This window comes from Aspergillus wentii (assembly GCF_001890725.1).
Source record: "Aspergillus wentii DTO 134E9 unplaced genomic scaffold ASPWEscaffold_2, whole genome shotgun sequence".
Lineage (NCBI taxonomy): Eukaryota > Fungi > Ascomycota > Eurotiomycetes > Eurotiales > Aspergillaceae > Aspergillus > Aspergillus wentii.
Genome location: NW_024467833.1, coordinates 2,087,544 through 2,114,959, shown reverse-complemented (window position 1 = coordinate 2,114,959; position 27,416 = coordinate 2,087,544). Strand labels below are relative to the sequence as shown.

The 27,416-nt window shown below is 49.6% G+C and overlaps 11 protein-coding genes across 11 annotated transcripts in view; 7 read left to right on the top strand and 4 right to left on the bottom strand.

Moving 5' to 3' along the window:
• Positions 1–1,722: 1,722 nt before the first annotated feature.
• ASPWEDRAFT_36538 (uncharacterized protein) lies at positions 1,723–2,403 on the bottom strand. The gene is made up of 2 exons (XM_040834483.1): positions 2,073–2,403; positions 1,723–1,986 (listed from the first exon to the last, which is right to left on the bottom strand). Exon 1 carries the CDS (start codon positions 2,279–2,281, stop codon positions 2,123–2,125), a length of 159 nt encoding a protein of 52 aa, XP_040692538.1. The 5' UTR covers positions 2,282–2,403; the 3' UTR covers positions 1,723–1,986; positions 2,073–2,122.
• Positions 2,404–2,663: 260 nt separating this feature from the next.
• Positions 2,664–4,728, top strand: ASPWEDRAFT_735561 (adenosylhomocysteinase; the record flags this gene model as incomplete). The annotated part of the gene is made up of 5 exons (XM_040839347.1): positions 2,664–2,702; positions 2,765–2,897; positions 2,958–3,084; positions 3,139–3,740; positions 3,789–4,728. The coding sequence occupies 5 exons, from the start codon at positions 2,664–2,666 to the stop codon at positions 4,235–4,237; spliced, it is 1,350 nt and encodes a 449-aa protein (XP_040692537.1). The 3' UTR covers positions 4,238–4,728.
• A 1,284-nt stretch (positions 4,729–6,012) lies between these two features.
• ASPWEDRAFT_48983 (Tm-1-like ATP-binding domain-containing protein) lies at positions 6,013–7,296 on the bottom strand (the record flags this gene model as incomplete). The annotated part of the gene is made up of 1 exon (XM_040837195.1): positions 6,013–7,296. The coding sequence occupies one exon, from the start codon at positions 7,294–7,296 to the stop codon at positions 6,013–6,015; it is 1,284 nt and encodes a 427-aa protein (XP_040692536.1).
• A 330-nt stretch (positions 7,297–7,626) lies between these two features.
• On the top strand, positions 7,627–8,581 carry ASPWEDRAFT_168737 (TIM-barrel enzyme family protein; the record flags this gene model as incomplete). Its single annotated transcript, XM_040830340.1, has 3 exons — positions 7,627–7,714; positions 7,770–7,915; positions 7,979–8,581. The coding sequence occupies 3 exons, from the start codon at positions 7,627–7,629 to the stop codon at positions 8,579–8,581; spliced, it is 837 nt and encodes a 278-aa protein (XP_040692535.1).
• Positions 8,582–8,926: 345 nt separating this feature from the next.
• On the top strand, positions 8,927–9,861 carry ASPWEDRAFT_104631 (SDR family NAD(P)-dependent oxidoreductase; the record flags this gene model as incomplete). The annotated part of the gene is made up of 2 exons (XM_040827667.1): positions 8,927–8,978; positions 9,032–9,861. 2 exons carry the CDS (start codon positions 8,927–8,929, stop codon positions 9,859–9,861), a joined length of 882 nt encoding a protein of 293 aa, XP_040692534.1.
• Positions 9,862–10,113: 252 nt separating this feature from the next.
• Positions 10,114–10,794, top strand: ASPWEDRAFT_168735 (uncharacterized protein; the record flags this gene model as incomplete). Its single annotated transcript, XM_040830339.1, has 2 exons — positions 10,114–10,385; positions 10,458–10,794. 2 exons carry the CDS (start codon positions 10,114–10,116, stop codon positions 10,792–10,794), a joined length of 609 nt encoding a protein of 202 aa, XP_040692533.1.
• Positions 10,795–11,097: 303 nt separating this feature from the next.
• ASPWEDRAFT_105437 (C2H2-type zinc finger protein) lies at positions 11,098–13,073 on the bottom strand (the record flags this gene model as incomplete). The annotated part of the gene is made up of 6 exons (XM_040827725.1): positions 11,098–11,198; positions 11,247–11,309; positions 11,357–11,384; positions 11,436–11,512; positions 11,559–11,699; positions 11,750–13,073. The coding sequence occupies 6 exons, from the start codon at positions 13,071–13,073 to the stop codon at positions 11,098–11,100; spliced, it is 1,734 nt and encodes a 577-aa protein (XP_040692532.1).
• A 1,670-nt stretch (positions 13,074–14,743) lies between these two features.
• Positions 14,744–15,198, top strand: ASPWEDRAFT_168733 (uncharacterized protein; the record flags this gene model as incomplete). The annotated part of the gene is made up of 2 exons (XM_040830338.1): positions 14,744–14,983; positions 15,040–15,198. 2 exons carry the CDS (start codon positions 14,744–14,746, stop codon positions 15,196–15,198), a joined length of 399 nt encoding a protein of 132 aa, XP_040692531.1.
• A 192-nt stretch (positions 15,199–15,390) lies between these two features.
• On the bottom strand, positions 15,391–19,214 carry ASPWEDRAFT_48979 (DEAD/DEAH box RNA helicase; the record flags this gene model as incomplete). The annotated part of the gene is made up of 5 exons (XM_040837193.1): positions 15,391–15,665; positions 15,724–18,132; positions 18,191–18,620; positions 18,672–18,998; positions 19,071–19,214. 5 exons carry the CDS (start codon positions 19,212–19,214, stop codon positions 15,391–15,393), a joined length of 3,585 nt encoding a protein of 1,194 aa, XP_040692530.1.
• A 306-nt stretch (positions 19,215–19,520) lies between these two features.
• Positions 19,521–21,010, top strand: ASPWEDRAFT_65783 (HMG-box domain-containing protein). Its single transcript, XM_040838819.1, has 3 exons — positions 19,521–20,246; positions 20,311–20,613; positions 20,674–21,010. The coding sequence occupies exons 1-3, from the start codon at positions 19,662–19,664 to the stop codon at positions 20,782–20,784; spliced, it is 999 nt and encodes a 332-aa protein (XP_040692529.1). The 5' UTR covers positions 19,521–19,661; the 3' UTR covers positions 20,785–21,010.
• Positions 21,011–23,544: 2,534 nt separating this feature from the next.
• Positions 23,545–27,416, top strand: part of ASPWEDRAFT_48978 (uncharacterized protein) — a gene marked incomplete at both ends in the record, with an annotated part of 6,899 nt that continues 3,027 nt past the window's right edge. Inside the window, 4 exons of the mRNA XM_040837192.1 lie at positions 23,545–23,724; positions 23,825–24,580; positions 24,641–25,091; positions 25,140–27,364. Of these exons, the coding sequence (XP_040692528.1) occupies positions 23,545–23,724; positions 23,825–24,580; positions 24,641–25,091; positions 25,140–27,364 (3,612 nt within the window). The remainder of the gene's footprint in view (positions 23,725–23,824; positions 24,581–24,640; positions 25,092–25,139; positions 27,365–27,416) is intronic.

Below are 27,416 nucleotides of genomic sequence, written 5' to 3'. Positions count from 1 at the left end.
GATTTGGGATCAGAGGCTCAGTTCTTTCAAATTGCAGTAATTCCAGTGTCCCCCCAAAAGGAACATTGGGATTTCTCGTAAGCCCATGTCCGACTAGGGCTGGACATCCTGTGCATTGCACAATGGATTCCATGGCAGATCCCTGCCAATGGGAAATCTTTCGTCGTGCATATAGCCAGAGTCATAAAATGGCAAAATTGCCTCGGCAAAGCTGAGGCCCTCAACATCCTGTTCTGTGGTGTCCTTGTGCCAGCGAAGAGAGTGTCCTTTTTTCCTGGCCTCGCACACGACGAGGTGCGATAGTATCGATTGGCCCTTCCGTATTATACCACAGAGAATAATCTGAAAGCCCGTTGAGAGTCCTTGACTCCCCCTTATAGATCACCTCATATTGATGAGTGCTCTCTTGCTGGAGTATTAAAGGAGCTATCGGTCTCTCTAGAGACCCCATAGAGGATTGGTTATAATCCTCCATCTCGTCTGTCTCGGATGTAGTATCGTCATTTGCTAAAAGCCACATGTTGCCTTGTTGGCGCACAATCGCTTGCGTGAGCATTGGGTTTATTCGCCCGCGTGTAAACGCCTCGTTTGGGTTTGAATTAAGAATGATACGATCATAATCGCGCAGGGTTCATCCTATTTACTATTAATATTTAGTTCATTCCATATGTTTAGCGAGTCTCACATAAGTATCTAGGAATTGGAACCACACAATGCCATCCAGAGTCCATCTGTCCTGGTCGGGGATCGGGTCGCGAGACAACTTCAGCACGTCCATGATTTCGTCGATACTTAACTCTGATACAGGCAGGCTTCTCGGCTCTTGCGTGACATCAGTTTGAAACCCCGAGAGCATCTTCGCGATTCTCTGTTTGTCATCGAGGCTTCCAGAGCCTGTCAACAGTTCTTCAATCTTCTTCGTTAAACTCTTCAGCTTCGCCTTGAACCTGGCTATTCTGAACGCCATATCTGATGTCGATAAAGACTTTTCGTATATGGCGAATCCTTAACACGCCTTGATATCTTGCGGACGGTGTTGGCTTGACGACACCTAACACCGCGAATGGTTGGGGAAGGTGGTTCGCTGCCCTATGTCCCTGCCTTTGCCAGACCTACCTTGTGAATTCATTAGTGTCTAGACTGCTTCAGAAATATCAATCCAGCAGCTAGAACAATGATGAAGGCAAATTTTGCTAGCCAACAAGGCCGGGTGAGGTAGATGTTGAAGAGTAAGCCAACTGGATCTTCTGGAGATATAAATCTACCCTTCTATTCATTTATCAGTGCCTTGAAAGAATATATTCACACAGACATTCAATATAGACCAGACACCACGCCTTCTCTTGATTGATTCACCCAGCGCCTCATTCATTGCTCTGAAATCCTCTTCACTATGCCTTCTCTTGGATAATTTCTCTACCATCTGTCTCAATACCACCCAGTGCGAAGGATCTTTCTTGATGGACGGTTGTTGACGTGTGGACAGAGGAACAAAGCTGTAACTCATCGCAAACACCTTGGAGGATGACTGCCCAGTCGAAACCCTGACATATTCTATGGCCAGCGAATTCAAAACCAATGACTACGATGCATTGCAGATGGAAGAGCTATACTCTGGAACCGATTCTCCTGGAATTTCGACAGCAAAATGACCCCGTGTACTTGAAAGGGGTCGGGAAGTCCATCTCTACCGTTGATATGGACAAATTAAATGTGATATCTACGGATAGTAAGGCCATGAAAGTCATCGTCCCTCTTCACAAAACAAACATCAACTATTTTAAGTCAGGTAGCCAAGTCTGATCCTAGGGATCACGAAAGTATTTGTTTATGCTTCTAGGATTTAATCTATATATGGCTTGGATGAAATTTCTACTACTTGCTTCTACTGCCGATTCTTGGATGCAAAGCAATTTCATGTCAGTTAGCTCGAATGATAAAAACGATTTCCAGATGAGCCTTTGGGGTTGTATATAAGCGCTGCTCCTAGAATGAGTAGCAATTAGAAATCACTAAATCAACAGCCTTGATGGACTAATGGAAGTCTGCAGGATGATTCCAATAGGTAGTACCTTAGGATATCAGGTACTTGGTACCCGGGTGTGACAGAAGATGTGAGACGTCATAATGGCTCATAACCCTTGCATTGTACCACGTCAATGTAGGACTGCATTCCTGTATCTCGACGGTCGAGGTGTTGACGGTGATGTTGATACTCGGTATCTAGAGAAGCTGTTGATCCCGAGATTTTCACTGCCCCACCAACACAGCAATCATCCATAATCCCAACAGTAACCACCACGAAAGAATAATCGTAGATCAATAAAAACGACACTCACGGTCCTCAGACCAAAAGCAATTATCCCACGATGACCGAAGCAGCAGCATGGCGCTTCGAGGACGGCCCCTTTTGGGCGTGTCGGCCCGGAAGGAGGAAAAGTCCGCGCTGATCTCTGCAAGCCCCGCCATGTTTAGTCGCCCTCTGCTTCCCCTCTTCTGCTCTTTTCTTCTCGCCTTTCGCCTCTCTTCTTTTCTTCTTCTTCTCTTCTTCTCCATCCACCCTCTCCAGTAAGTCCATCTCCCCTACTCTTCCATCCAACAATACTAATTTCATCCCCTCAGTCTATCTATCTTAATTCTTTCTCTTCTTCACATCATCAACCATGGCTGCCCCCGCCCAGAAGTTCAAGGTCGCCGACCTCGTACGTGGCATTCTTTCCATACAATCTCAATCGATCCATTTATTGACATCTTCATCTTTTAGTCGCTGGCCGCCTTCGGTCGCCGTGAGATCGAGCTCTCCGAGATTGAGATGCCTGGTCTCATGTCCATCCGCAAGAAGTACGCCGCTGACCAGCCCCTTAAGGGTGCCCGCATTGCCGGTTGTTTGCACATGAGTACGTAACGATACTTGGGATAAAGTTTAAAAAAGAGCAACGTGTCTGACCCCCACTCAGCCATCCAGACCGCCGTCCTCATCGAGACCCTCACTGCTCTCGGTGCTGAGGTTACCTGGACTAGCTGCAACATCTTCTCCACCCAGGACCACGCTGCCGCCGCCATTGCCGCCGCTGGTGTCCCTGTGTAAGCCGCCTTTTCCTGAATCGTACCCCCTGACAGAATCTGATATTTGTTTAGCTTCGCCTGGAAGGGTGAGACCGAGGAGGAGTACGAATGGTGCTTGGAGCAGCAGCTCAACGCCTTCGCTGATGGCAAGAAGCTCAACCTCATCCTCGACGACGGTGGTGACTTGACCTCGCTCGTCCACCGCAAGTACCCCGAGCAGCTCAACGACTGCTTCGGTGTCTCCGAGGAGACCACCACTGGTGTCCACCACCTCTACAAGATGCACAAGGATGGCCAGCTCAAGGTCCCCGCCATCAACGTCAACGACTCCGTCACCAAGTCCAAGTTCGACAACCTGTACGGTTGCCGTGAGTCCCTCATCGACGGTATCAAGCGTGCCACCGATGTCATGATTGCCGGAAAGGTCGCCGTTGTTGCCGGTTACGGTGATGTCGGTAAGGGTTGCGCCTCTGCCCTGAGCAGCATGGGTGCCCGCGTCCTCGTTACCGAGATTGACCCCATCAACGCCCTCCAGGCCGCCGTCCAGGGCTACCAGGTCACCACCATGGATGAGGCTGCTTCCCAGGGTCAGATCTTCGTCACCACCACCGGTTGCCGTGACATCCTGGTCGGCAGACACTTCGAGGCCATGCGCAACGACGCCATCGTTTGCAGTAAGTTTTCTGTTGAATAATCTCAAGACAGACGGCTAATCAGATTAGACATTGGTCACTTCGACATCGAGATCGACGTTGCCTGGCTCAAGGCCAACGCCAAGTCGGTCCAGAACATCAAGCCCCAGGTTGACCGTTACACCATGGCCAGCGGCCGCAACATCATCCTCCTCGCTGAGGGTCGTCTCGTCAACCTCGGATGTGCCACTGGCCACTCTTCCTTCGTCATGTCCTGCTCGTTCTCCAACCAGGTCCTTGCTCAGATTGCTCTGTTCAAGGCTGAGGACGCTGCTTTCGGCCAGAAGTACATTGAGTTCGGCACCACTGGCCGCAAGCCCATTGGTGTCTACGTCCTGCCCAAGGTCCTTGACGAGCAGGTCGCCGAGTTCCACCTGTCCCACGTCAACGCCAAGCTCACCCAGCTTACCGACGTCCAGGCTGACTACCTCGGTCTGCCCGTCAGCGGTCCCTTCAAGGCCGACCACTACCGCTACTAAGCGTGTTATAGTGAATGTTTAATACACCTTGACACATAGACTTCTGTTTCTTTTTCAACATGATCACGATGTTACGAATTAAGGGTTCTATCAACTCAGAGCTCAAAAGTATTTGTCTTCAACGGCAATAAAAGTGGCATATATGGGGGTTTGTTTTTACTGGATAGTATTCTGTTTGGTTGTATGGGCGGGTCCATCTGGAGTATGTTTGCATTCAACAGTGCGTACTGATGGGTTGGTTTTCTATTAATGATATCATCACCTGGAAGACAGGTGTCGCTGGGGTGGAAGTGGTTCCACCGAGGCAGATGCTATTCAGCACTAAATCAGAAATATAAATAATTCAATTTCTCCACCATCTTTTTGTCCGTATCCAATTCTAGACCCTTTCCGGTTCATCTTTTCATCGTCTGTATCCTTTCTGTTTCACTTGCTTTTATACTCATCTATCGGTATTTGTTCTATCTTGGTTTAGGCGTTCAAAGTATACATGTGGATAGTCCTTTCCCATAAAGGCCAAGTCAAAGGGACATCGAGTCCAGTATGGCTATTAACTTATGGAGTAAACTACCTATTGAATTCGAATTCGGCTAATGCCTAGACCTGTCTGTCCCAGCTTGATCTGCATTTTCATGTTGTGTCAAATTATAACAGTGAATATCGATGAGACTATGTTACCTTAAATTAGGCCTGGTGCCTAGGTTTTCACCCTTCTCCCTTCCCCCATGTTCGACTTGCAGAAGAAATTATTCTGGATTTCTTTACCCCTGATTCGACCTCCTCTCATCACTAGGCCTTTCAGGCCACACAATAAAGCACGATGGCTTCTCCAGCGCTGAATTCGAGTGATGAAGAGGGCTGGAAAATTGCAGCCAGACGAGGCTTCCGGGATGAGAAAGATCTCGAAAAGCACGGTTTAGAGCCGGTTTGGACTTCCTGGGGAGGGTACCCCGGCAGATACCAGAGGAGATCCAGGAATATCTTGACGAAAACGGGGAAAGAGGTGACGATCATCTTTTCTAACAAATAAAGAAGAACCAAAAGCTGATAGATATTATCAAAATAGGATTTGCGCAATATATAGGCCCTATAAAGAGTCTCTTCTGGATCGGAGGCTTTGATGATGTTAACGCGATTGACGATCCAGCGTATACGATCGATGATGAGATTAGGGCTCTTCTTGATGGAGCAGGAATTGGTTTTCTTATTGATTCATATTATAAGCAAGATAAGATGCCTGGGCATATCTACCTCCGTTCTATGGGGTACAGTAGCTACCCAAGATCTCGCCTTTCGGTCTTACAATCGCTCGAGTATGCCCTGATACTAAGGGCCATCAGGTGCACTGATGATTTCCCGGGACCCTGATCGCCACGAATTAAGCGTCTGGGAGCCAAAGGAAGGTGAATTGAGCGGGCTTATCGGACACTGGACAAAAAGGCTCAGCGACGACAAGCGGCCGCCCATCAAGTATAAAGAGGCAGACTTTATACTGGGCCAATTTCTCGCAAGAAAGTCAAGGAAGAAGAGGAGATCCAGCAACTAGTAGCTGTGAGCTACGAAGGTTTGAAGGTCCTGTCGCAGTCTCTGGCAATAATTGTCTATATAAAATGATCAAGTCGTAGCCAAGTCTGATCCTATTAAGTCTGGCTGGAATGAAATCTCTACTATTTGCTTCTTTTTGTACTTGTATTGTAGGCCGCATTCTTCTGCACATGCGGAGCTACACTGTAGACAACGCTGTAAAACATAACATTACATAAAACAACAGAAATCTACTTCTGCTTCATCAACTCGGCCAACGCATCGGCAGCAGCAACAGCAAAGCCTGGATCGTTGATCTCCCGTTCGTCTCGCAGGACTGGAATCCCGCTGTCTTTCAGCTCTTCCTCCAATGTCGAGAATAACACTTCATCCACCTCAGGGTCATAATATGCACGACCCGGCGTGTCGAGCAGACTGATACCCTGGGTGGGCAGTATGACACGAATCAGATCCCGACGAGTAGCATGAACAAGAAGCTTCTGAGCAATGAAGCGGGCGATTTGACGACACTCATCAGCAGTCGTCCGTATTATAGTGACAGTAGGATTGTGTTCGTATATCAATCGGTTCTGAAACTGGACAGGGACCGTATCTTTCGGTCCGAAATTGACCATGTCGCAGGCTCCAACGCTGATGATCTGAGGAATCCCAGCCTTTGCCCCGGCCATCAGTCGATCTGGTCCAGCGGTCAACACGCCTCCGACTAGTTCATCTGCGATTTCGGATGTGGTGATGTCGAGGATAGCGTCGAGTTGTTTCTCCTTCACCAGTCTCTCCATGGCTTTGCCTCCAGCACCCGTAGCGTGAAAAACGTAGACTTCGTACCCGTAGACATGTTCGAGATGATGCCGAACCCGATCGACACACGGCGTCGTAACACCAAACATGGTCACCCCAACACGCTTTTTCTGCGTCTGAGCATGTTCATGACTCGATGCCTCAGCCTGCGCAGCCTCAAACGTAGCAGCCATCGCGCCGATAGCAGCAGCCGCATTCGAAAGAATCCGATTGAGAATCCAGTTCGTGCCCGCGATATCCACCACGCTATACATCATGGTGATATCCGTTTCCTCGACATACGGCTTGACATCCCCGCTCGCCATCGTGGAAACCATCAACTTGGGAAACCCAACTGGCAGGGCATGTCGCATCACAGCCGTCACAAGCGACGTCCCACTCGACCCCCCAACACCGATCACGCCGTGGATTGCACCATCTTTGTAGAGGTTGCTCACGATATCCGTTACGTGCGCGATTATCTTCTCCACATACTCTGTTTTCGAGATGTCAGGAGCGTCGTAGATTGTGTCTTTCACTGGTGAGGTGTAGATCCCCTCATTGAAGGGATCGAGTCTATCACTGAGTCCGCCGCGAGATGTACTCCCCAAGTCGATGGCGCGGACGAGACATGTTTTCTGGGCGAGGATTTGCTGTTTCGTGAAAAGCATTTCATCTTTTTTGGTATCGCATGTTCCCATCAGGAGGATGGTTGGTTTGGTGGTTTGGATTGTCATGATCGCTTAGTGCCGAAGAAGGTTAAATACGCTTATTGCTTAAATGTAAAGCTATCCAAGAATCAATTCAATTCAATAGATAAACATTCGAATTATGTATATGAAATCACACAAAGGTAAGAATGGGGTGGAACCGATTTCCCCTCTTCCATCCGAGCGACAAATAAACTAATGCAGCGCGAATGACGCAGCGTTGCTTGTTCACGGCGGGGTTTATCGACTGACACTTCATCAGTTCAGCGCTTCTTTTCTTCTTTTTCTTTCTGTTTTTTCCAACTCACACTTCCATCAATATAGAGAAATATCTATCCAATCCATCAGATATTAACAATGCCTCGCCCTACCACCCGTCAAGAAGTCCTATCCAGACTCCGCAAGACCATCGCCGATGGCTCAATCATCGTCGGAGCCGGAGCTGGTATGCGCAGTCTGGTAGCACCAACAGTGACACAGATACTAACATGCATATGCAGGAATTGGCCTTTCTGCCAAATTCATCGAAAAGGGCGGAAGTGATCTGATCCTCATCTACAATTCGGGCCGATTCCGCATGGCGGGTCGCGGGTCGTTGGCGGGGATGATGCCGTATTCTGATGCTAATCAGGTTGTTGTTGATATGGTCGGTTTTACTTTTCTACGTGACTACAGTAGAGGCATGCGGTGATGCTGACTGATGAAACAGGCCAGTGAAGTCCTCCCCGTCGTGGAAAACACGCCCGTCCTCGCCGGCGTATGCGGGACAGATCCCTTCCGCACGATGCCCGAATTCCTCCAACAGCTCAAGACAATCGGGTTCGTTGGCGTTCAGAACTTCCCCACGGTAGGCCTCATCGACGGCAACTTCCGCAAGAACCTCGAAGAAACCGGCATGGGGTACGACAAGGAAGTCGAGATGATCCGCATCGCACACGAGATGGACCTCGTCACGACGCCGTACGTGTTTACGGTTGACGAGGGCGAGCGGATGGCGCGTGCCGGTGCGGACGTTATTGTCGTGCATGTTGGATTGACGACGTCCGGGACGATTGGGGCGCAGACGGCGCTGTCGTTGGAGGATTCTGTTACGATTGTGCAGGAGATTCGGGATGCGGTGGTGAAGATTAACCCCGAGGTGATTGTGTTGTGTCATGGGGGTCCGATTGCTGAGCCTTCGGATGCTGAGTTTGTCTTGAGTAGGACGAAGGGGGTGCATGGCTTCTTTGGGGCGAGTAGTATGGAGAGATTGCCGGTGGAAGTTGCTATCCAGGAGAATGCGCGGGCATTTAAGCAGTTGAAGATTAACTGATCGTTAGTATCAGTGTCTTGTATATAGAAGTTAGATGAAATGTAAAAGACAGATGAAATGGATATGGATATAGATAGTGTGCCACCGGGAATACCCAAAAAGGCAATTTTCCGTGCACAGTCGGTGGAGCAGCGATCCCAGTAATCTGCCGATTGATTGCAGTGAATTAACAGAGAATAGCCATTTAACCGGACAAGAGGATCTTCATGCTTTATTCCGTTGCTAAGATTTAAGAGGGGTGAAGATTGTCGGATATAAGAACCCCTCATCTCCATCCCATCCATCTATCTACCTACAATCTAGTACATTGCTACATCTTACTCTATCTCAATATCATCTAACGCAATGGCTCGAGCCTTGGAAGGAAGATTCGGTATCATCACCGGTGGATCGCGGGGTAAGTTCAACTCCTCTCATCGTGATACTCATATTCATATTCACTCACGACAGGCATCGGCGAGGCCATCGCCCGCAACCTGGCCGACAAAGGCTGCTCGCTCCTCCTCAACTTCACCTCTGAATCCTCTCACACCCGCACCGAGGAACTCTGCTCCTCGCTATCCTCCACGCACTCCATCCACTGCATTGCCGTACAAGCCGACCTCTTCCACGCCCAAGAAGGCGTCAACACCATCCTCGCCGCCGCAAAACAACACTTCACCTCCCCCGACGGCAAATTCCAAATCGACATCCTCATCAACAACGCCGGCGTCTCAGCAGACAGAACCCTAAACGACCCCGTCAAGGGCCCCATCGACGCAGACTACTTCAACTGGCACTACACCATCAACGTCCTCGCTCCGCTCCTCCTCACCCAAGCCTGCGCGCCTTACCTTCCCCACGACCGCAGCGGCCGCATCATCGGCCTCTCCAGTGTGTCTTCTACTCTCGGCTTCGAAGGCCAGTCCGTATATGGCGGTACCAAGGCGGCCCTGGAAGCCATGACACGCACCTGGGCGCGCGAATTAGCCGACCGCGCCACGGTCAACACCATCAACCCCGGCCCCGCCATCGGCGACATGTACTTCAAGACCGGGGATGCGTTTTGGCAGCAAATCCAGGGATTCCAGGATAATACGCCCTTGAGTAAGATGCAGGAGGTCGATGAGAAGGAGTTGACGGAGGAACAGGCGAGGTTGGTCAAGGAGAAGATGGGAGGGAGGAGACCGGCGTTTACGAAGGAAATTGCGGGGGTGGTGGGGATGCTGTGTACGAGTGATGGGCAGTGGTGTACGGGCAGTGTGGTTTGTGCCAATGGGGGGATGAAAATGGGATTTTAATTGTTGAATTGATAAATATAAAATATAGAATTAGATGGAATGGAAAAGATATCCATATCTTTTTAATCCATACTCCTAGTCAGTATCTTTTACCTAGGCACGTCAAAGCACGTGAATACCTCCGTACAGAATACGTCATCTCTCATTCCATCCTTCTCATTCTCTCTCTCTCCTCCCAAACCAACCATCCCCAATCCTCAATTCCATCAATTCAACCCCCCAAAACAATTGCATACATCCGGCAAATTCAAAATGCTCCCAGCAAGATCAATCCGATCAACACCCCTCCTCCGAATCAGACCATCCCTCTCCATCCGGCCTGGGATTTCCGTTCCGCAGACACACCCATACTCGCCATCACCATCATCATCATTGCGATGTCTGAGCTTTCAATCAAGACCCACCACACCGGTATCTAGGAGGATACCATCGTCGGTGACGGGTGTGTCGCGTCGTTTTGCAAGCTTGAATTCTTCGTCGGGAAAGTCGGAGGGGGATTTACTCGTTGAGGAACTTCAGGAATTGTACGTCTGGGTTGAATCTTTTTTATCTTACAGGAGATAAAGGAACGAGACTAATGCTAATATGATATGTAGGTATGAAGTCGCAAAAGATGAATTCGAAATCGCAACCGATAGCACCGACGGCGCTACCATCTACGCTGCCTCGGATCGGGAATCCGCCCGTGACGCCCTGAATCAGTTCGTTGCCGTTTACTCCCTTTACACAACGGATATTGCTCCGGCGAGGGAGTCGCATGGTGCGCAGCAGCAGCAACAAAACGACGGGGAGGGACAGTTGATTACGACCAATTATGAACCGTCCGAGATTTCGCCTGAGGTGCGGGAGGAGGTTAAAAGGAGAGTCAGACAGAGGGTGAGGGAGTTGCAGACTGCGGTTGAGGCTTTGGAAGAGAGAGCCAAGGCGGATTAATTGAATAATATTCTTAGATTAGAGGGGATATCTTGTAGTCTTGTCGATTGGTAATATGCATAATTATGTATTGTAGAGCTCTACTGTACAGATGCACGGTAATATCAAGAAACATACACGGCTCAGGTATATTCACAGCATAATCGTACTGTCCATCAAATACTCGTGTCATAAATCCCAAATGTTTTTGTTTCCATTCCATTAATTCTCCAGAATATCCCGTAAAACGCCAAGGGTGTCCACCCAAAATCATAGCGCGTGACAATAACGTTGAATCAAACGTACGCCTGTCGTATCAGACGATCAGACAGTAGTGTCAAAGGATAGGAATTCTTCGGAGATGGGGGACGGTAACGTCGGGCTGTCTTGTTTGTGGGTCGTCTTAAGATGTCGTTTTAATTGATCTGCAAAATTAGCATTAACGGTTTTGATTAGCGGATCGAGGAACCTACCAGGTCGAGTAAAGCTCTTGGTACACCCGGCAAAATAGCATTTATGTCTCCGTTCCCCGTGAGCTGGTTCTGTTAGCATTTGTCTGGTAAAAAATAGGGAATAAACATACTTAATCGATGACTTGACATATTTGATGACTGGAATATTGTTAGAATTGATCAACCCATATAATCTGGTCAGATACTTACATCGCCCGTCTGAAAGTTGCATCCTGGATAGGTACATTTGAATGGTTTCTCGCCAGTATGCGTACGTGAATGAGTTTCTATTCTTGTCAGCTCTATCCATATACTCAACAAATGCCAACTTACTCAGCTCGCTGCTGTCGGTAAAGCTTTTACCACAGTCAGCACATTTGTAGGGCTTTTCGCCCCGGTGACTCCGCTCATGACGGTCCAGCGTCGCCTGTCGAGCGAAGAACTTTCCACAAACAGAGCATCGGAAGCTTTTATCTGTTGATCAATGTCAGTTACAATTCCGATATCCTTTCAATGCCACTTACGGTTGCTGTGTGTCAGGAAATGTCCCTGGAGTTTGGACTTTTGCGAGAATGGCTCGTCTGGGCGGTGGCATCCTTCCCAACAGCAATAATATCCGTTGCCCTTGGCTCCATCCACCGTCGTCATGTGGCTAGAAATGAGGTGCTCTTGCAGAGCGCCCGGGTCGGCAAATGCCGCGCCACATGCAGTTCGGACACCGTGACGAGAGCTAGTCCATTTACAGATGTGTAGGTCACTATCCACCGGAGAGAATTCTGGACTGGTCAAAACCGATGATGCCCCACCGTCCAACGGCGGAGGCGTCTCGCCCGGGCTGGAAAGAAGATGGGAGCTGACACTCGACCGAGAATGACGTGAGTAGGGTGAATAAGGATGAGAGTGCGCGTGGGTATGGGTCCGGCAGCGGTGATGCGAGCGGCAGGGTCCATGAGAATGAGTGGTGTGTCCAGCCAGGTGCGTAGGGTTCTTTACAGGAACGTTCAGATGATGGTGTCCTGGGTGGTGAAAGCAGGAGAAAGGAACTGAGGATGAGTTTTCATTCAGCTGGCCCAAGTTATTTTGACAGTGATTATTCTCTGGCACATGGTAATCTTGGCAGCTCGAGAAATCTGTGCACATCCCCAGCATGTGGAAAACATCTGCGGGATTCACTTCGTTCTGGATGGGATACGAAGAGTGCGTTAAGCTTGCGTCGGGCGGTTTGGGGAAGTTATGGCAGTCAAAGTGGTGTTGATGTAGGTGTTGATGTTGGTGTTGGTGTGCGACGTGGGAGTGGCAGTGATTCGTGGGGGTTGGGTATGGTGTAAAGAAAGAGTTGGTGCAATGATGAGGATCCACGGTGGTTGGAGCCGGGGGCTCTATATTCTTTGCTGGCTGCTCTATTTGACCATTGTCGACAGTGGTCGATGACAATAAATCATTTGTTTCCAATGCGAGTGGAGCACCAAGTCCTAACAAGGACTCGAGCCCGTGTTCTCCGTCATTATTGCTGAAGCAATGCTCATCGAAGCAGACAGGTTCTTCGCTCCTGCAATTTTTATCATCGCAGTGGGATACGGAACACACTGTCGACGCATCGCAGTCGACGAAGCCATCGCATACCGATCCACAGTCAACTGAGCAGTCGTCTGCACAGTCGTCCACATCACAGCATGCTTCATCAACGTCACAATGCTCTAACGAGGCGTGATGGTCATCCCCCGGACAGTCCCATTGAGGATGATGATGATCGTTAGATGCATCCCCAGAGTCTCTTCCATCGATGTGAAAGGTTTCCCAATGACACTCGAGACAAAAGGGATCATCACTTTTGGCCTGAGAAGACATGATGGGTGAGTGTCCCGCCCGAGATGGGTCCACGGGACAACTGCAACCGTCAAAGGAAAGTGGGATAAAGAGGGGGGTTCTCTTCAATCACCACAAGGATCACAGGTGCTGTTCCAGAATGAAATAGAGCCCAATGCGAAGCAACGTGGTTGAAGTAATAGTGATGAGAGAATGAGGCGGGGAGAGCAGATGGCAGATCTGGGGGGCCCTAGGCACGAACTGGACGAGGGTCAATCGGAAATTCTGGTCCACGACGGTACCTGAACAAGGGCGAAAAAAAGCAACTAGAGTAGCTCTTACCGAGAAGTATGCAGGATTTGTTTAGAGTCATGCAAATCTCTGCGACTGAAAAGTGTGCACACGACCAGTGGGAGTAATAACCGATGCAATAGAGGAGAGAGTCCGGTTGACCGCCCGCAGTAGAAACAGACGCAGAACAGAACAGACGGGGACCTTTGGAGCTTGGATGGAGGGGTTGAGGAGAATAAAAAGAAAAAGAAGAGAGGAGAAGAAAAGAGGAGAGAAAGTGGGATTGAACGTTTGAGGGTGTTGGATAGACGATCAACTGCAGTGACGAGGCGATGAGGACCTTATGGACGGGGGGAAGAAAAGATGGAGATGGGGACCTTGGGGACGAGTATCGCCCATGAGGTTGAAGCAATTGTCATCATACAATATTATATCATATAAAGAGTAGCAATAAAAAAGAGCAGTATTAATATTAAAAAGAAGAATAATTTAGATGACCAGATTTAATAATAACAAAAGAAAAGAAAGAAGAAGAATGAAAGATAAAAAGAGGTTATCTTTTCTGCCAGAGATTGTCTCACCGGACCGCCTCCAGCCCTAAACGGATACCTTATCCAACATTACAGTACGAAGACTTATGCTACATATTACTATTATTTACATTTGATTATGATTTAATATGCTTTAATATACTGTATTGATAATATAAGATAATGGTTATAGGTAATATCGCCACTGTTGCTGCACTGTACTTAGTAATTCGAATAGTTGCACCCATGACCGGTTGATCTTATATAGTAGAGTAGAATGGCGTCATATTAGCATTATATCCAGTCAAATAGTACATAATATAATGTAGTAACATAATACCTAGTATCATTAAAGCTGTCAATTACTATCTAGTAGTTCTAACTGATGTATTTATGCTGCAACATCTCAATAGTCTAGTTGCCACACAGCAATTACTGTCTACCAGCAGTTATTAAACCAGACACATATATATTCATATACTCATCTCAATATCATTTCCTCTGTAATACCATATCATTCTAGATCTTCAATCTTCAACAGAACAAATGGTAGCACACGATGCTTTATCCAGTGGGGCATCCACGTGCTGCACCGCCTTTTCTCCGGATCGTCACTCCGTCATCGTTCAAGTCCACTTACCACCGGCTCTATTTTAATCAACAATCTCATTAACCTATCTCTACCAACCAATCCGAATCAAACCGAAATAATCATCTTACATTCCATCTCAGATATACCCGAGTCCCTATCCCATCTTCAAACATCCTGCGCATCGCAATCCCAGAGCGCGCGCGCGCGAGCCAAACAGACATAACTACAGGCAGAAACATAAATCCTACCTACAACTCCATCCCATCCCAGTCCATCACAACACAGCGCAGCAACAAACAATGGGAAACATCTGCTCCAGATCCAAAAACGAACCTGACGCCTTCGCCCAACCCGGTCGTGTTCTCGGTTCTGCCTCTGCCCCGTCTGCCTCTGGCCAGCGCGCAAACGGGCCGCGCGCCCCGCTCCCCGCAAAGGCCAACTGGGGCACTCCCGGGAGAACGTTAGGTGATGGTCCAGGTGGCGGTGGAGGAGGTGGTGGTGAGGATGAGGCGCGGGCAAATGCTGCTATAGCTGCGCAGGTGAGTTTGTCTCTGATTTTGGATATAGCTGCTATGGATACTAACTGATGGTGTAGAAACGCGCCGAGTCGAATACCGCTGGAAGGGGGAAACTGGGGACGAAGTTGGCTGCGCAAAAGGCACAAACGCAGACGCAGACCTTGGATCAGGTTAGTCGGGAGGAGAGGGCTGCTAGGGATGCTGATGGGGCTGCCACCGCGAGGAGATGGGATTAATTTAGGCTACATTATATCGGGTTTTGGGTCAGGATTGCATTGCATTGATATATAGCAGCATACGGAGTACTTGCTTTTGCTTGGTTTTTTCTTGGAGTTTGGCAAACTGGTGTACTTGGGTGATATCATTATAGAACAGCTATACAAGTGTCAATGCGAATATGATACAGACTATCATTGGTATCGTCTTGTCTAAACCACATTATACCGCCCACTCGCCGGTGCGCGGGCCTCGCTATCCGCCGCTGCCATCGTTCCCTCCTTCAGCAACCGCATCAATTCACGCATCGCGTTGGTCACGGTCAACTCGGTCTCGCCCTCAACAAGAATATACAGCTTGGGATTTTCCGTAGGTCCCGGAACCTTGCCCGCTGCGTAGAAGCTTCCTTTGGTCGTAATCGATGTACCCGTCGCTTCGAGAATCTTGGCCACGTTCGTCCGGTTGGTAACAGCCCACCGAGCTTTCTCTGTTGAGTAGAACACACATTAGCACTGACCTAAGATATAGATATTTGGGAAACTTACGAGGAAAGTCGTTGATCTCCAAAGTCGCGTGGAACGCTCCAGCATCGGGCCCGCGGTTGTCAATGGGAACTCCGGATCTCATGACTCCAGCCCGACTCAGACGGGCGTGAATATCGGCCACTGCCGAACCGACCTTATCCAGCGGGTTCTTGGACGCTGCTGCTGGATCCTTCTCCGTCCGGTGAACAGTAATCTTGCCATCCAGATCAATACCCTTGGGCACGCCCGGCGTAGGTGCTGCGGCTGACTGTATCGACGAAACAACCTTGTTGAACCGCTCCTTGGCCTTTTCGTTCTTCTCTTCCTTGTCCTCTTCCTCTTCGCCCTCCTCACCGGTCTTGTAGGTCTTCCGCTCACGGTTGCGAGCTGCATCTCGCTCTTGATCGAGTCGCTCTAGACCTTTACCGCCGAATCCAGAGGCACTGGCCTTCTCCTTCCCATCTCGGACCTTCTCCAAAAAGCTGTCAATCAGCTGCTGCACAGGTTCCGGAATTTGTTGTCCACTCTGTTTCAAAGCCTTGCCAATGTCCACCGAGTACCGCCCTTGGTCTTCAGTAAGGAACGTGACTGCGGTTCCTGTGTTCCCAGCACGTCCTGTACGACCAGCCCGATGCACATAGTCTTCCAAGTGGTTCGGCGCGTCAAAGTTCACGACAAGCTTCAACTGCTTCACATCCAATCCACGGGCGGCGACAGAGGTGGCAACCAGAACTGGGAAGATGCCCGCTTTGAAATCTTCAATCGTAGAGTCACGGTCAATTTGATCTTTGCCTCCGTGAATCGACATACAAGGGTAACCCTTGCGCATCAGTTCACGTAGCAGAGTATCAGCAGCTTCTTGTCGCTCCACAAAGATCAATGCTCGTGCGTCTTCATTCTGATCGTCTGAGTATAGATTACCAAGCAGCTCCAAAAGTCGCACGAACTTCTTGTCATCGTTACGAACTTCGACAATCTGAGTAATCTCGGGCGCGACAACGCTCCTGCCACCTACGATAATCTCAACGGGCTTCGTTAATGTCTTTCGAGCAAGCGCTTCCATGTTTCGCGGGAACGTGGCCGAGAACAGGACCGTCTGCCGGTCTGGTCGCACATTCGCCATGATTTTCATGACCTGAGGCTCAAAGCCCATGTCAAACATGCGATCCGCTTCATCCAAGACAACGTAAGTCACTCGTCTGAGGTTGGTGACTCTGCCTGCATTCGCTGCGAGCAGATCAATCATCCGCCCGGGTGTGCAGACGATGATCTCCGCACCACGTTTCAAGTCAGCAATCTGGTCCTTGATCGGTGCGCCACCATATGCGCAGACAGCCCGGAGGTTCAAAGCTTTCAAAAATGGCTTGCAATCTTTGTGGATTTGAGTGGCAAGTTCACGAGTTGGTGTCATGATCAGACCGACAGGTCCCTCCATGTTATCTAAAGGCCTTTGGTCCTTGATATGCCGGAACATAGGAATCAGGAACGCAACGGTTTTACCCGAGCCTGTCTTCGCTACACCGATCACATCTCGACCGGACATGATGGCCGGAATGGCCTGCGTTTGAATGGAGGTGGGATTTTCATATCCAAGCCTGTCAATTACATCCAAACTTTGAACTCCCAATCCGCACTGAGACCACTTTTGTACCGGCTTGGGAACATCGACTCCGCGGACTTTGATGCCATCAAGTTCCAAACGCAAGTTGGCAACTTCTTCTTCGGGCATCTGAGCCAAATCCGAAGGCTCAGTGTAGAACTTCTTTCGAAAAGGTTCGTATTCCACTTTCTGGTGGTTGACTGTTGGAATATCCTTCTTCTTTTTAGCCTTGTTGGCAATGGCAAGGAAGTCATCCGCATCGCCGTCCCCGACAGCGGTAATGTCAACATCGTTCTCATCACCAAATATGGCTTCTGGCTGTTGTTGTTTAGCTTTCGAGAATTTGGCACCAACAGCTTTCTTGGGTGGCCCTGAATCTGCCAACTCAGACATGAATGCGTCCAATGGATCAACATCCTCTTCTGGTTCGTCGACCTCCATCTTGGATTCCGCTGGTTGTTCCGATGCGTCATTCATCTGGACATCACCGTTCACTTGTTTCTCGTCTTGCGATTCTGTCGTCAGAGCTGCATTTTGCAGTCGTTCTTCTCGCCGTTCTGCAGCTGCACGTGCTGCAGCCGCATTTTCCTCTTCGGTACCCCCGTCTTGCATATCCACATCATCGTCATCCTCTACCACCATATCCGCTGTGGTATTAGCATCTTCGGACTGATCTAGTGGAGGGGTTGGTAGTCTCTCTAGTTTCTTTCGGGTAGATTCCTCCTCGCCGAAGCCCAGAGTTTTGGTTGCAGATGACTTTTCAACAGAATCGGCAGCAGGTCTAGCTCCCAAGCCGAAACCGCCCACGTTGCGTCTCGCTTTCAAAACGGCTATAAACATTGTCAGTATGATGAACCTCAAGGATAAAATTGAAGGGTGAATTCTTACATGAAGAGGTACTTGTAGAGGCTGGTGGTTTGTTAGCCTGTGCCTGCACATTCGTAGAAGAGAAGGTGGCGGACGCTTTGACAGTCTGCGGAACAGCAACATCTACTCCCAGGACAGATGGCGCAGCAGCAGCTGGTGCCGCATTTTTAGCGATGGCTTTTGGATCAAACTTCCCAGTGGGAACAGGAGAAGCTTCCTTCACTGGCACTGCAGGAGACTGGGGAGAGTTCACGGCTGGTGACAGACCGGACTTCCGGTCAATTTCTTCCAAAATATTCCGTGCTCCACCAGATGCAGCAAGCTCCTTTTGCTTTCGCTCCTTTTCAGCAGCCTGCTTTTGCTTCCATGCCTCCAACTTAGCCAGTCGTTCGGCTCTCTTCTCCTCATCTGTCGGTGCGGCGGGAGTTGTTGGGGTAGCTGGTTTAGACGTCTGGAAAGCTTGATTAGCGCAATCAAATACTATTTTATCAATGATGCGTACCTCTCGAGACCGCGGAGCAGGATCCCTGTTCGAGGCACGGTCTCGGCTGTCGTCCCGTCTAGACTTGTATTTCAAATCAGCAGAATCGTCTGTCCTTCTCCGAGCTCTGTCCCGGGAATCATCTCGCCTGCTTCGAAAATCTCTGTCGCGACTTCTCCGTCGGTAATCGCGATCAATATCACGGTCTCTGGATCGACGTCGGTCACGAGAGCGGTCTCTGCGGCTCGGTCTGTAGCTATCTTCGTCCCGATAATCGTCGCGTCTGTCTAGCGAGCGTTCACGTCTCCGGTATGAATCACGGTCGCGTTCGCGGTCACGGAATCGCCTCTGAATAGGAAATGTATCGGTTAGCTGCATATCTCGAATCTGAATGTCTTTGGGGGCAACCGGGTTACATACGTCAGGACTGCGAGATCTGCGGTGGCCCCGTCCATCATCTCGCCTGCTCCTCTCATAGCGATCATCATCTCGGCGACTTCGTCTAGATGACGAGTATGTGCTGCCTACAGGTGATGGTGAGCGAGTATCCCCGTGGCGAGCCATTGTTGCAGGCCAACGATGAGTGAGTATTACTAAGACTCAAAAGAACTCGAATGCGTAGGGAGGATAATGAGACGGTCTATTACCCTTCCATTGACTTGAAATGTATAGACTCGTAGGATATAAAGGTGTGATGATGAGATGGTGGCGATTTGAAAGGCCGCGGCGCGCACAGCTGCCCGTCTTTCTTTTAAGCATCAAGTCCCAAAGGCACCGCACCGAAACTATCAATCACGTGATAGATATGATATCAATAGAGGTCACGTGTTGGACCTTCCCCATTACGGAAACACCAAAACGGGCCTCGGACACGGTCCAACCTCCCGGATTCATCTGGAGCTCCCCTGCGACAAGCTCTTGCAGCTGAATAGGCGACCTAACAATAGCTGGGCCTGCAGGAGAAATTTACCATCTACTCTATATCTGCAGCCACACTCTTCTTTGGAAACAATGCCCCTGAATATCGCCCAGCGCGGAGCTGTGCTCCGTCACCTTCAGCTCGGGAATGTCTTCTCTCGTCCTACTCGTGTGGCCGCCATCCATAGTCACGCCAGGCGCGTGTCCCTAGCTGCCGGCAGGCGCTTTGCGAACCCGATTACGAGAACTGAATATCAGTTTGGAGCTGTATCTCAAGGCTTGATCAAGTCTTATGCAACTGTTGGCCGTCCCAAGGGGAGCACCGGAAAGGCCAAGCCCAAGGCAACCGAAGCTGCCGGGGATGAAAAGAAGTCGGGAAAGACGGCAAAATCTAAGACGAGTGGGGCTAAGAAGGACTCTACGAAGGAGGAGCCGAAGAAGAAGAGGAAGGTATTGACCGACAAGCAAAAAGAAGCCAAGAAGGTCAAAGAGCAGAGAGAGCTACTGAAGACACTGAAGGAGACCGCGCTACAACCGCCCAAGAAAGCTTCGGAGCATAAATGGACACTGGCAGTTCAAGACAAGCTGGTGGGTGTTGACAGATCTAAATTCAAGGGTACAGAGGTATTCCAGGAAGGCGTGCGAGGTGCCCGGAATGTGACCCCAGAAGAAGATGAGGTTCGTTCCAATTAGCCCTGTGCTTTCCCCCCTGTTTGAGACAGAAACTCACGATTTCGTTCAGAAATTTACCCAGCAAGCGGAGTTGAACAAAGCTGCCAACGCCGCTGCCTACAAAGAATGGATCAAATCCCATACGCCCCTTCAAATCAAGGAGGCCAACCACGCCAGAGAGAGACTTGAGAAGATCACGGGCAAATATATGCGTCCTTTGAAAGATGACAGATTAGTCAAGCGACCTCTTACAGCATACATCGCGTTCTACACGGACCGTGTATCAGGTGGTGACTTTAAACACTTGAAGCCCGAGGATATTACCAGCCATATCGCACGAGAATGGCGGGCTATGACCGATACGGAAAAAGAGGTTAGTCTACAGCTCCGTCTCTTGTAATTATACTGGCCGGCACTAATCAAGATATCCCAGAAATACGTTAAAATCTCTGAAGCCGACCGGAAACGTTATGCTCAAGAGCATCTGGAGGTTTATGGCACAGAAGCTCCGTTTACCCAAAACGCGGAGTCTGAGAGTTCTTAGGAAGACATGTTTGAATAGTTCCTTTTTCTCATTTCCTTTCTTAGGGGTTTGTTTTTATAGGGAGAATTATGGTGTTCACTTTGAGTCCTATGTCGACCAGCTGGGTTTCTTTTATTAGGTTTTTTCTCGATGGTTGAGTTTTGCACTTGATATTTCTCTCTGACTGGAGTCCTTGTATTTTATGGATTATGGATTTTCTATGTCTCTCGTCAATGTAGTTTATGGTAGGTTAGTGTAATTGAAACCTGGCTACTGATTGTTTGATCATCATTTAAAAGCAACCAAGCCGCTACAGACAATAGCAATGCAGTGAAAGAGGGGTAATGATTTTTTTTTTGTCCTCGGGCTTTAAATTGGCAGATGACAATCGAGCATTATCAAGGCTTTGTTGAGTCATGATGCTAATAATATGCCCGGAGTAGCGGTGAGAAGGGAAGCATGGGCCACTCCTGCATACCTTTGAATGTGGTAGTATACGATCCCAGGTTATTATCCTGAGAACTTGTTGGAATATCACATTCTATCAATGCAGGGAGCAGATACTTGACGCATGTAAGAGCAGGTGTCTACAAACAATGCGATTTTATAGTCATGATTCGACAATTGCAGTTGCGAGTCTCCCATTGACGGTGTTCAGATCGATATGGTTACATAAGTTTGAAGTGGGGAGTGATTTGTTGGCAAGTTGACAACCATTGCTTTTGAATTTGGTGGATAATGATTGCATGTGTCAATCTGATTTCTTTTCGGGAGTATGGAGTAGATGAGGTTTTTTTCTCCTTTACCTGGGTGAGTCATTGTGTTGCTATCCATTACCCCTGGGATGGCTGTTTCAGTGGAGGTGGTGCTTCACGATAACAGAACGGATGCCCTGAGCATCATGGGATTTGTCAGTGGATCTAGACTAGAATTGACGTATGTTTACTCTTTTATTGGAGTGTAGATCGCACCTTCCATTTTGTTCGATGAATTGGGCATGAGGCATTAGTGGGTGTGGACTATGGGGGTTTCCTGCAGAGTTGAGATGAGTCAAAGGGTATACAGTATGTGGGTTTACCTCAATAGCATCATCAATGTCGAGTATCAAGGCAAGAGTGCAGCGTAGAGTAATGCAAAGAGCATCATCTCTCACCCTAGAACCCCCCTTCCATACATTGTACATGAAAAGTACACATAATTGTATCCAAGACAGACACTGTCAATGCATGCAGTTACGGAATGTGAGATGCAGCGTCATCCACAGTCCAGCACGGGGACGCCCGTTGGCCAACTGTCATCGGGGCTCCGTTCAGGAGATCCCATAGGCGCAGAGCATCGTCGCCTTCGATGCGGTGAAGCCAAAGGAGAATAGGAGACTAATTATGTCCGAGGTCTGGATTTTTTAGTTTCTAGAAGATGGAGAGATAGTCTTGATGCTGCCCGATGGTTTCGAATGAGCGTCCAGGATTACTGTACGGTACTATGTAGTGGAGATGGTTGATTGTTTTTCTTTTGCTTTCGATGGAGCTGCGTCAACCAGGTGGTTGCTGAGTCTACTGAGTCAGATAGCTGTATCTAAGTATCCAACTATCCCAGCTTTTTTTTTTCAGTCGATGAGCTCTCCTTGATCTTCCTCTTCTTAATTGCCTGTCTTATTGCCCTTTGTTGATAGCTTATCCCCAACCAAGGAACCAGTGGCTGGTCCCGACGGGTGATTCTCCATCCTCGTCCAGCTACCCCCACTTGACGACGAACAACAACAACAACAACAACAACATCAACATCCTGATATCTGCCTCGAATTCGAGAATTATTGTCTTGAATACCTGGCGTTATTCTTCTTACCATCATCACTGACACAACCGTTACCTGCGACCCCCTCTCCTTGTTCCACCTCCCCTCCATCCAACATCACCAGGCATTCTACAGGAGGGGGAAGATCGTTATCGATAGGATCGTTTCCTCCGATCCCCTTCGAACCCCAGACATTCCGCGCTGGAACTGCAGTTGGCTTGTCGTCCGTGTTGTGCCTGCGTGACTCCCTCTCTTGCATCCTGGATTGTTCATTAATTGGATGTGGCTATTCAGATCATCCTGACTGTTTTGTCGTTGGCTACAACCATCCCAGCCACCTCTTTTTACTGGTGCTAGACGAATAGATACGCCGATCAACACGCACGAGGGGGAGAGAAAGGTTTTTATCCAGTACGCTTGAAACTCGAAAGGAAGAAAGAAAAAAAAAGCAAGAAAAAGCTAACTCCTAGCTACCTTGGCCCGCATTCCTCAGCCCTTCGTCCCATTATCCCAGCCAGTCCCTCCTCTCCGATCCGCTCCCTCCTAGTCAATCTCCAGCAGCATTACATTTTTCTATTTCCCACCGCCCCATGATCTCCATGGCCTCTCGTCTTATCCCTACCTTTGCTTCCCGTTGAAATTTTTTTCTTCTTTCTCAACCTCATACTCTTTGTGTTCATTTTTACTTTCGCCTTTTCCTCTCTTTCGCATATCGCGGTTACCTAGCTTATCGGCTCCCGTGCGACCATTACTTACTTCCAAAGTGCTTAACATCTCCGCACTTGTGTCATTATAGGTTTGCGCTTTTGTTTCTCTAACACTTACTTGTACTATCTCTTTAGCTTCATCGTGTCGAAAATAATCATCAGACCCTGCTCGTCGCAAGTCCACGGGACGAACCGCCTCAATCGGCACCGAGTCTTATCCATGCTACTTTTATAGTCGACTTACCGGCAAGATTACGGTCTTTGGCTTGTTCCATCCAGCATGGATGCTTGGCGCATCATTCACCATTATGATTTTGCTTATACACCCTCCGTGAAAGCATGGGGTGATGCCGTCGAAGGAAAGGACCTGAAATATGTGGCAGAAAAGGCCCGGTTCTTCCCCGATGAGCAGAGCAAACCGGATCTCGCATTTCAAACTAAATTAATTGTAAATACTATGGTATGTTCGCAATCTGATATTGAATACATCATACTCATCCCCGTAGTCTGGACAAAATATAGATACTCACCTAGATCGAACCATCGATTTGCACCCCCAGGGCTATGACCACCCGCCTCCATCCTACGGAAATGCGGTTAATGACCTCCCTCCCGAATACTCTACGTTAGCCCCGTTGGCTCGGCAGAAGGACCTGATCCGAGATGATTCGGCGCCAGCCAGGCCTGAGAAGGAGCCCACGGCTAAATCATCAAAGCTACTCATCGATTTTGATGACCCTTCCGGTATTCGAGAGCATGGTGGTAAGAAGAAAAAGGGCAAGAAAGGGGGTGGAGCACAGCCTCCAAGTGCACCACCTCCGAATGAAGAAGAAAAGCAAGAACCACCCCCTGATGAAGGGCAAAGTGGCGGAGACGGTGGCGATGCAGGTGGTGCAGGGGATGGTGCCGGCGACGGTGCCGGCGATGGGAACAATGGTGGAGATGATGGTAACGGTGATGGCGCCGGTGGTGGTGGAGACGGCGGCGGAGATGGCGGCGACGATGGTTGGAATGCCTGGGATGAAGGCACGAGCAAGAAGAGCAAGAAGAAAAAGAAAGAGGAAGAGGAGCAGAAGAAGAAAGAGGAGGATGAGAGATTAGCCAAGGAAGAGGAGGAGCGAGCGGCCAAAGAAGAAGAAGAGAGGGTGGCTAGAGAAGAGGAAGAGAGAAAGGCTAAGGAGGACGAAGAGCAAAAAGCTGCCGATGAAGCCGCTGCCGCCACCAAGGATCTTAGCTGGGCTGAGGATGCTGGAGGTGATGACTCCTGGGCCGGCTTCGCGACTACCGGGAAAAAGAAGAACAAAAAGAAGGGAAAGGTATGGTTATTCTCTCACCTATATCACATCTTACGAGGTTCTTGTTTAACTGTTGTATAGGTTGACCTGCTTTCACCCGATGCGGGAGATGCACCCTCAAGTGGCTTTCAGGACGTCAGTTTGAATGACGGCGGCGGCGCAGCACAGTTGGATCTCAATTTTGATGCTCCCCCACCTCCCGCAGGCGCTGGCTTCAATTTTGGTGGATGGGGCAAAGATTGGAATACCGGCGACAAGTGGGGGCTCGACACTCTTGACGGTGGTGATGCCGGAGAAGCAAAGGATACGAACCCATGGTCCAAGAGCAGTTCGAAAACCCCAAACGTGTTCGATTTTGGCGATTTTGGCGATGCAAACAAAGATGCGTCTCCCCCTCCTGAAGAGCAGAAGGAAGATGACTGGGGAGCATTCACCACAACCAGCAAGAAGGACAAGAAAAAGAAGAAGAAGGGGGCAGTCGAAGAGGTTTCCCCTGCACCTGAACCTGCCCCAACCGCTGAGGAAGACTGGGGTGCATGGGGAGACAAAGGAAAAGGTGCTGATGCACCTGTTATTGAAGAGCCGCCGAAGGAACCAGAACTCCCGGCAGCAGATGACGACTGGGGAGCAGTTACCACGACCAGCAAAAAGGACAAGAAAAAGAAGAAGAAGGGAGCAGTTGAAGAGGTTTCTCCACAGCCTGAACCAGAGCCTGCACCAGAGCCCGAGCCCGAACCTGTGAAAGAACCTGAGCCTGAGCCGAAACTCGAAGTCAGGAGATTCCCTGAAGATCCACTTTATAATAATTTCTTTAGTTTATCTTCAAAGGATCGCAAGAAACGCGAGAAGTCTTTGGCTAAGAGAGGTCTCCCAATTCCCACCAAACCAGAGGATCTTGCGCCGCTCCCTGAAACTGTCGTTGAAGAACCAGCGCCTGAACCCGAACCTGAGGTTGAGCCCGAGCCCGTTCCGGAACCAGAGCCAGAGAAGCCCGCGGAGAATGTTGATGAAGACTGGGGTTGGAACGTCCCGTCTAGTAAAGACAAGAAGACAAAGAAGGGCGTGTCAGTCAACGACTTTCTCATCGAAGAACCCGATCCTGTTCCAGAACCGGTCACTGAGCCACCACCAGCAACTGATCCTGCTCCTGCCGATGATGACTGGTCGGTTGGATGGGATGTTCCGACAAAGAAAAAGGACAAAAAGTCAAAGAAAAACGCTGCTAAAGAGGAGCCGACTCCAGTCGTTGAGGAGCCCGAGCCCGAACCCGAACCAGAGCCAGTCCCTGACCAAAAAGAAGCCGACGATGACTGGGGTGCTTGGGGTGTGCCAAAGGCTGAGAAAAAGAAAAAGAAGAAGGTCAAGGTCACTGAACCTGAGCCCGAGCCCGAGCCAGCACCTGAGCCAGAGCCAGAACCTGAACCCGAGCCACAACCTGAGGCTGAACCAGAGCCAGAACCCGAACCCGAGCCTGAACCTAAGGTTCCTGTATTGCCAGATGATCCTCTTTATAACAACTGGACTACCCTCTCATCGAAAGATCGCAAGAAACGGGAGAAGTCATTGAAAAAGAAAGGTCTGCCAATACCTGATGCTAATGGGTTTTTACCAGGAGCCGAGCCTGAGCCAGTCCCTGAACCAGCTCCAGAACCGGAGCCGGAGCCTGTGGTTGAGCCAGAGCCTGAACCTGAACCTGAACCCGAGCCTGAACCACCAGCAGAACCTGAGCCTGAGCCTGAGCCTGAGCCCGAACCGGAGCCAATCATCGAGCCTGAACCAGAGCCCGTTCCCCAACAGACCGTTGATGAAAGCTGGGGTGGAGTTTGGGGTTCTTCTTCCAAGGACAAGAAGAAAAAGAAGAAGAGCAAGATCCCGGACGAACCCCCGCCCCCTGCACCCACTCCCCCATCTCTTGGCCTGGATCCTGAGCCTAGAACTGAAGATTTACCCGAGGAACCTCTCTGGGATGACTATGATTCTAAGCCTGCGAAGACAGCCAAAAAGGAAGCTCCCATGGGCTTCTGGGCGACACTGGGCGCAGCCGCGACAGGCAAATCCAAAGCATCAAAGAAGAAGTCGCAGGAAACGCCCAAAATGATCGAAGAGGCTCCGGAACCAGAGCCTGAGAATAATCCTGAGACGGATTTGCTCATTGATGTTGGCGAGGAGCCGGAAGCGCCGATCGCGCCAGTTGTTGACGAACCAGACGCGCCAGACGCGCCGCCAACAAAGACCGCCACGTCCAAAGCCAAATCATCCGGAAAACTGTCACTTGCTGAAAGGGTCGAACAAACGAAGAAGGACAAGTTGAAATCTAAGACAAAGAAAAAGGATGTTGCGCCGCCGCCGGAAGAATCGACTGAACCTCCACCTGAGGAAGAACCAGCTATAGAGGTCCAACCTGAGCCGGTCAAAGAGAAGAAGGTTTCACGAGAGTCTGTCCCAGGAAGCTTCCCAGACGCATTTGAGGACGACTGGGATGAAACACCCCCACCCCCGCCTCCTGTCCCTGAAGTTGAACCCGAACCTGAACCCGAACCTGAACCCGAACCTGAGCGGGAGGAGCCAGCACCAGAACCCGAACTGGAGCCAGAGCCAGAAATCAGGAGGTTCCCTGAGGATCCGCTCTATAATAATTTCTTTAGTTTATCTTCAAAGGATCGCAAGAAACGCGAGAAGTCTTTGGCTAAGAGAGGTCTTCCGATTCCCACCAAGCCAGAAGATCTCGCGCCGCCCCCTGAACCTGAACCGCCTGCAGAGCCCGAACCTGAACCTGAACCTGAACCAGAGCCTGAGCCAGAGATAGTGGAGCCTGAGCCAGAACCTGAACCTGAACCTGAACCGGAGCCGGAGCCAG

Excerpts from the sequence above, each read along its gene's own strand:
- ASPWEDRAFT_65783 (XM_040838819.1), top strand. The coding sequence starts at position 19,662 with ATGCCCCTGAATATCGCCCAGCGCGGAGCTGTGCTCCGTCACCTTCAG. Across the intron at positions 20,247-20,310 it reads TGACCCCAGAAGAAGATGAG|AAATTTACCCAGCAAGCGGA; the intron begins GTTCGTTCCAAT and ends GATTTCGTTCAG. Across the intron at positions 20,614-20,673 it reads TGACCGATACGGAAAAAGAG|AAATACGTTAAAATCTCTGA; the intron begins GTTAGTCTACAG and ends AAGATATCCCAG.
- ASPWEDRAFT_36538 (XM_040834483.1), bottom strand. The coding sequence starts at position 2,281 with ATGGATGATTGCTGTGTTGGTGGGGCAGTGAAAATCTCGGGATCAACA.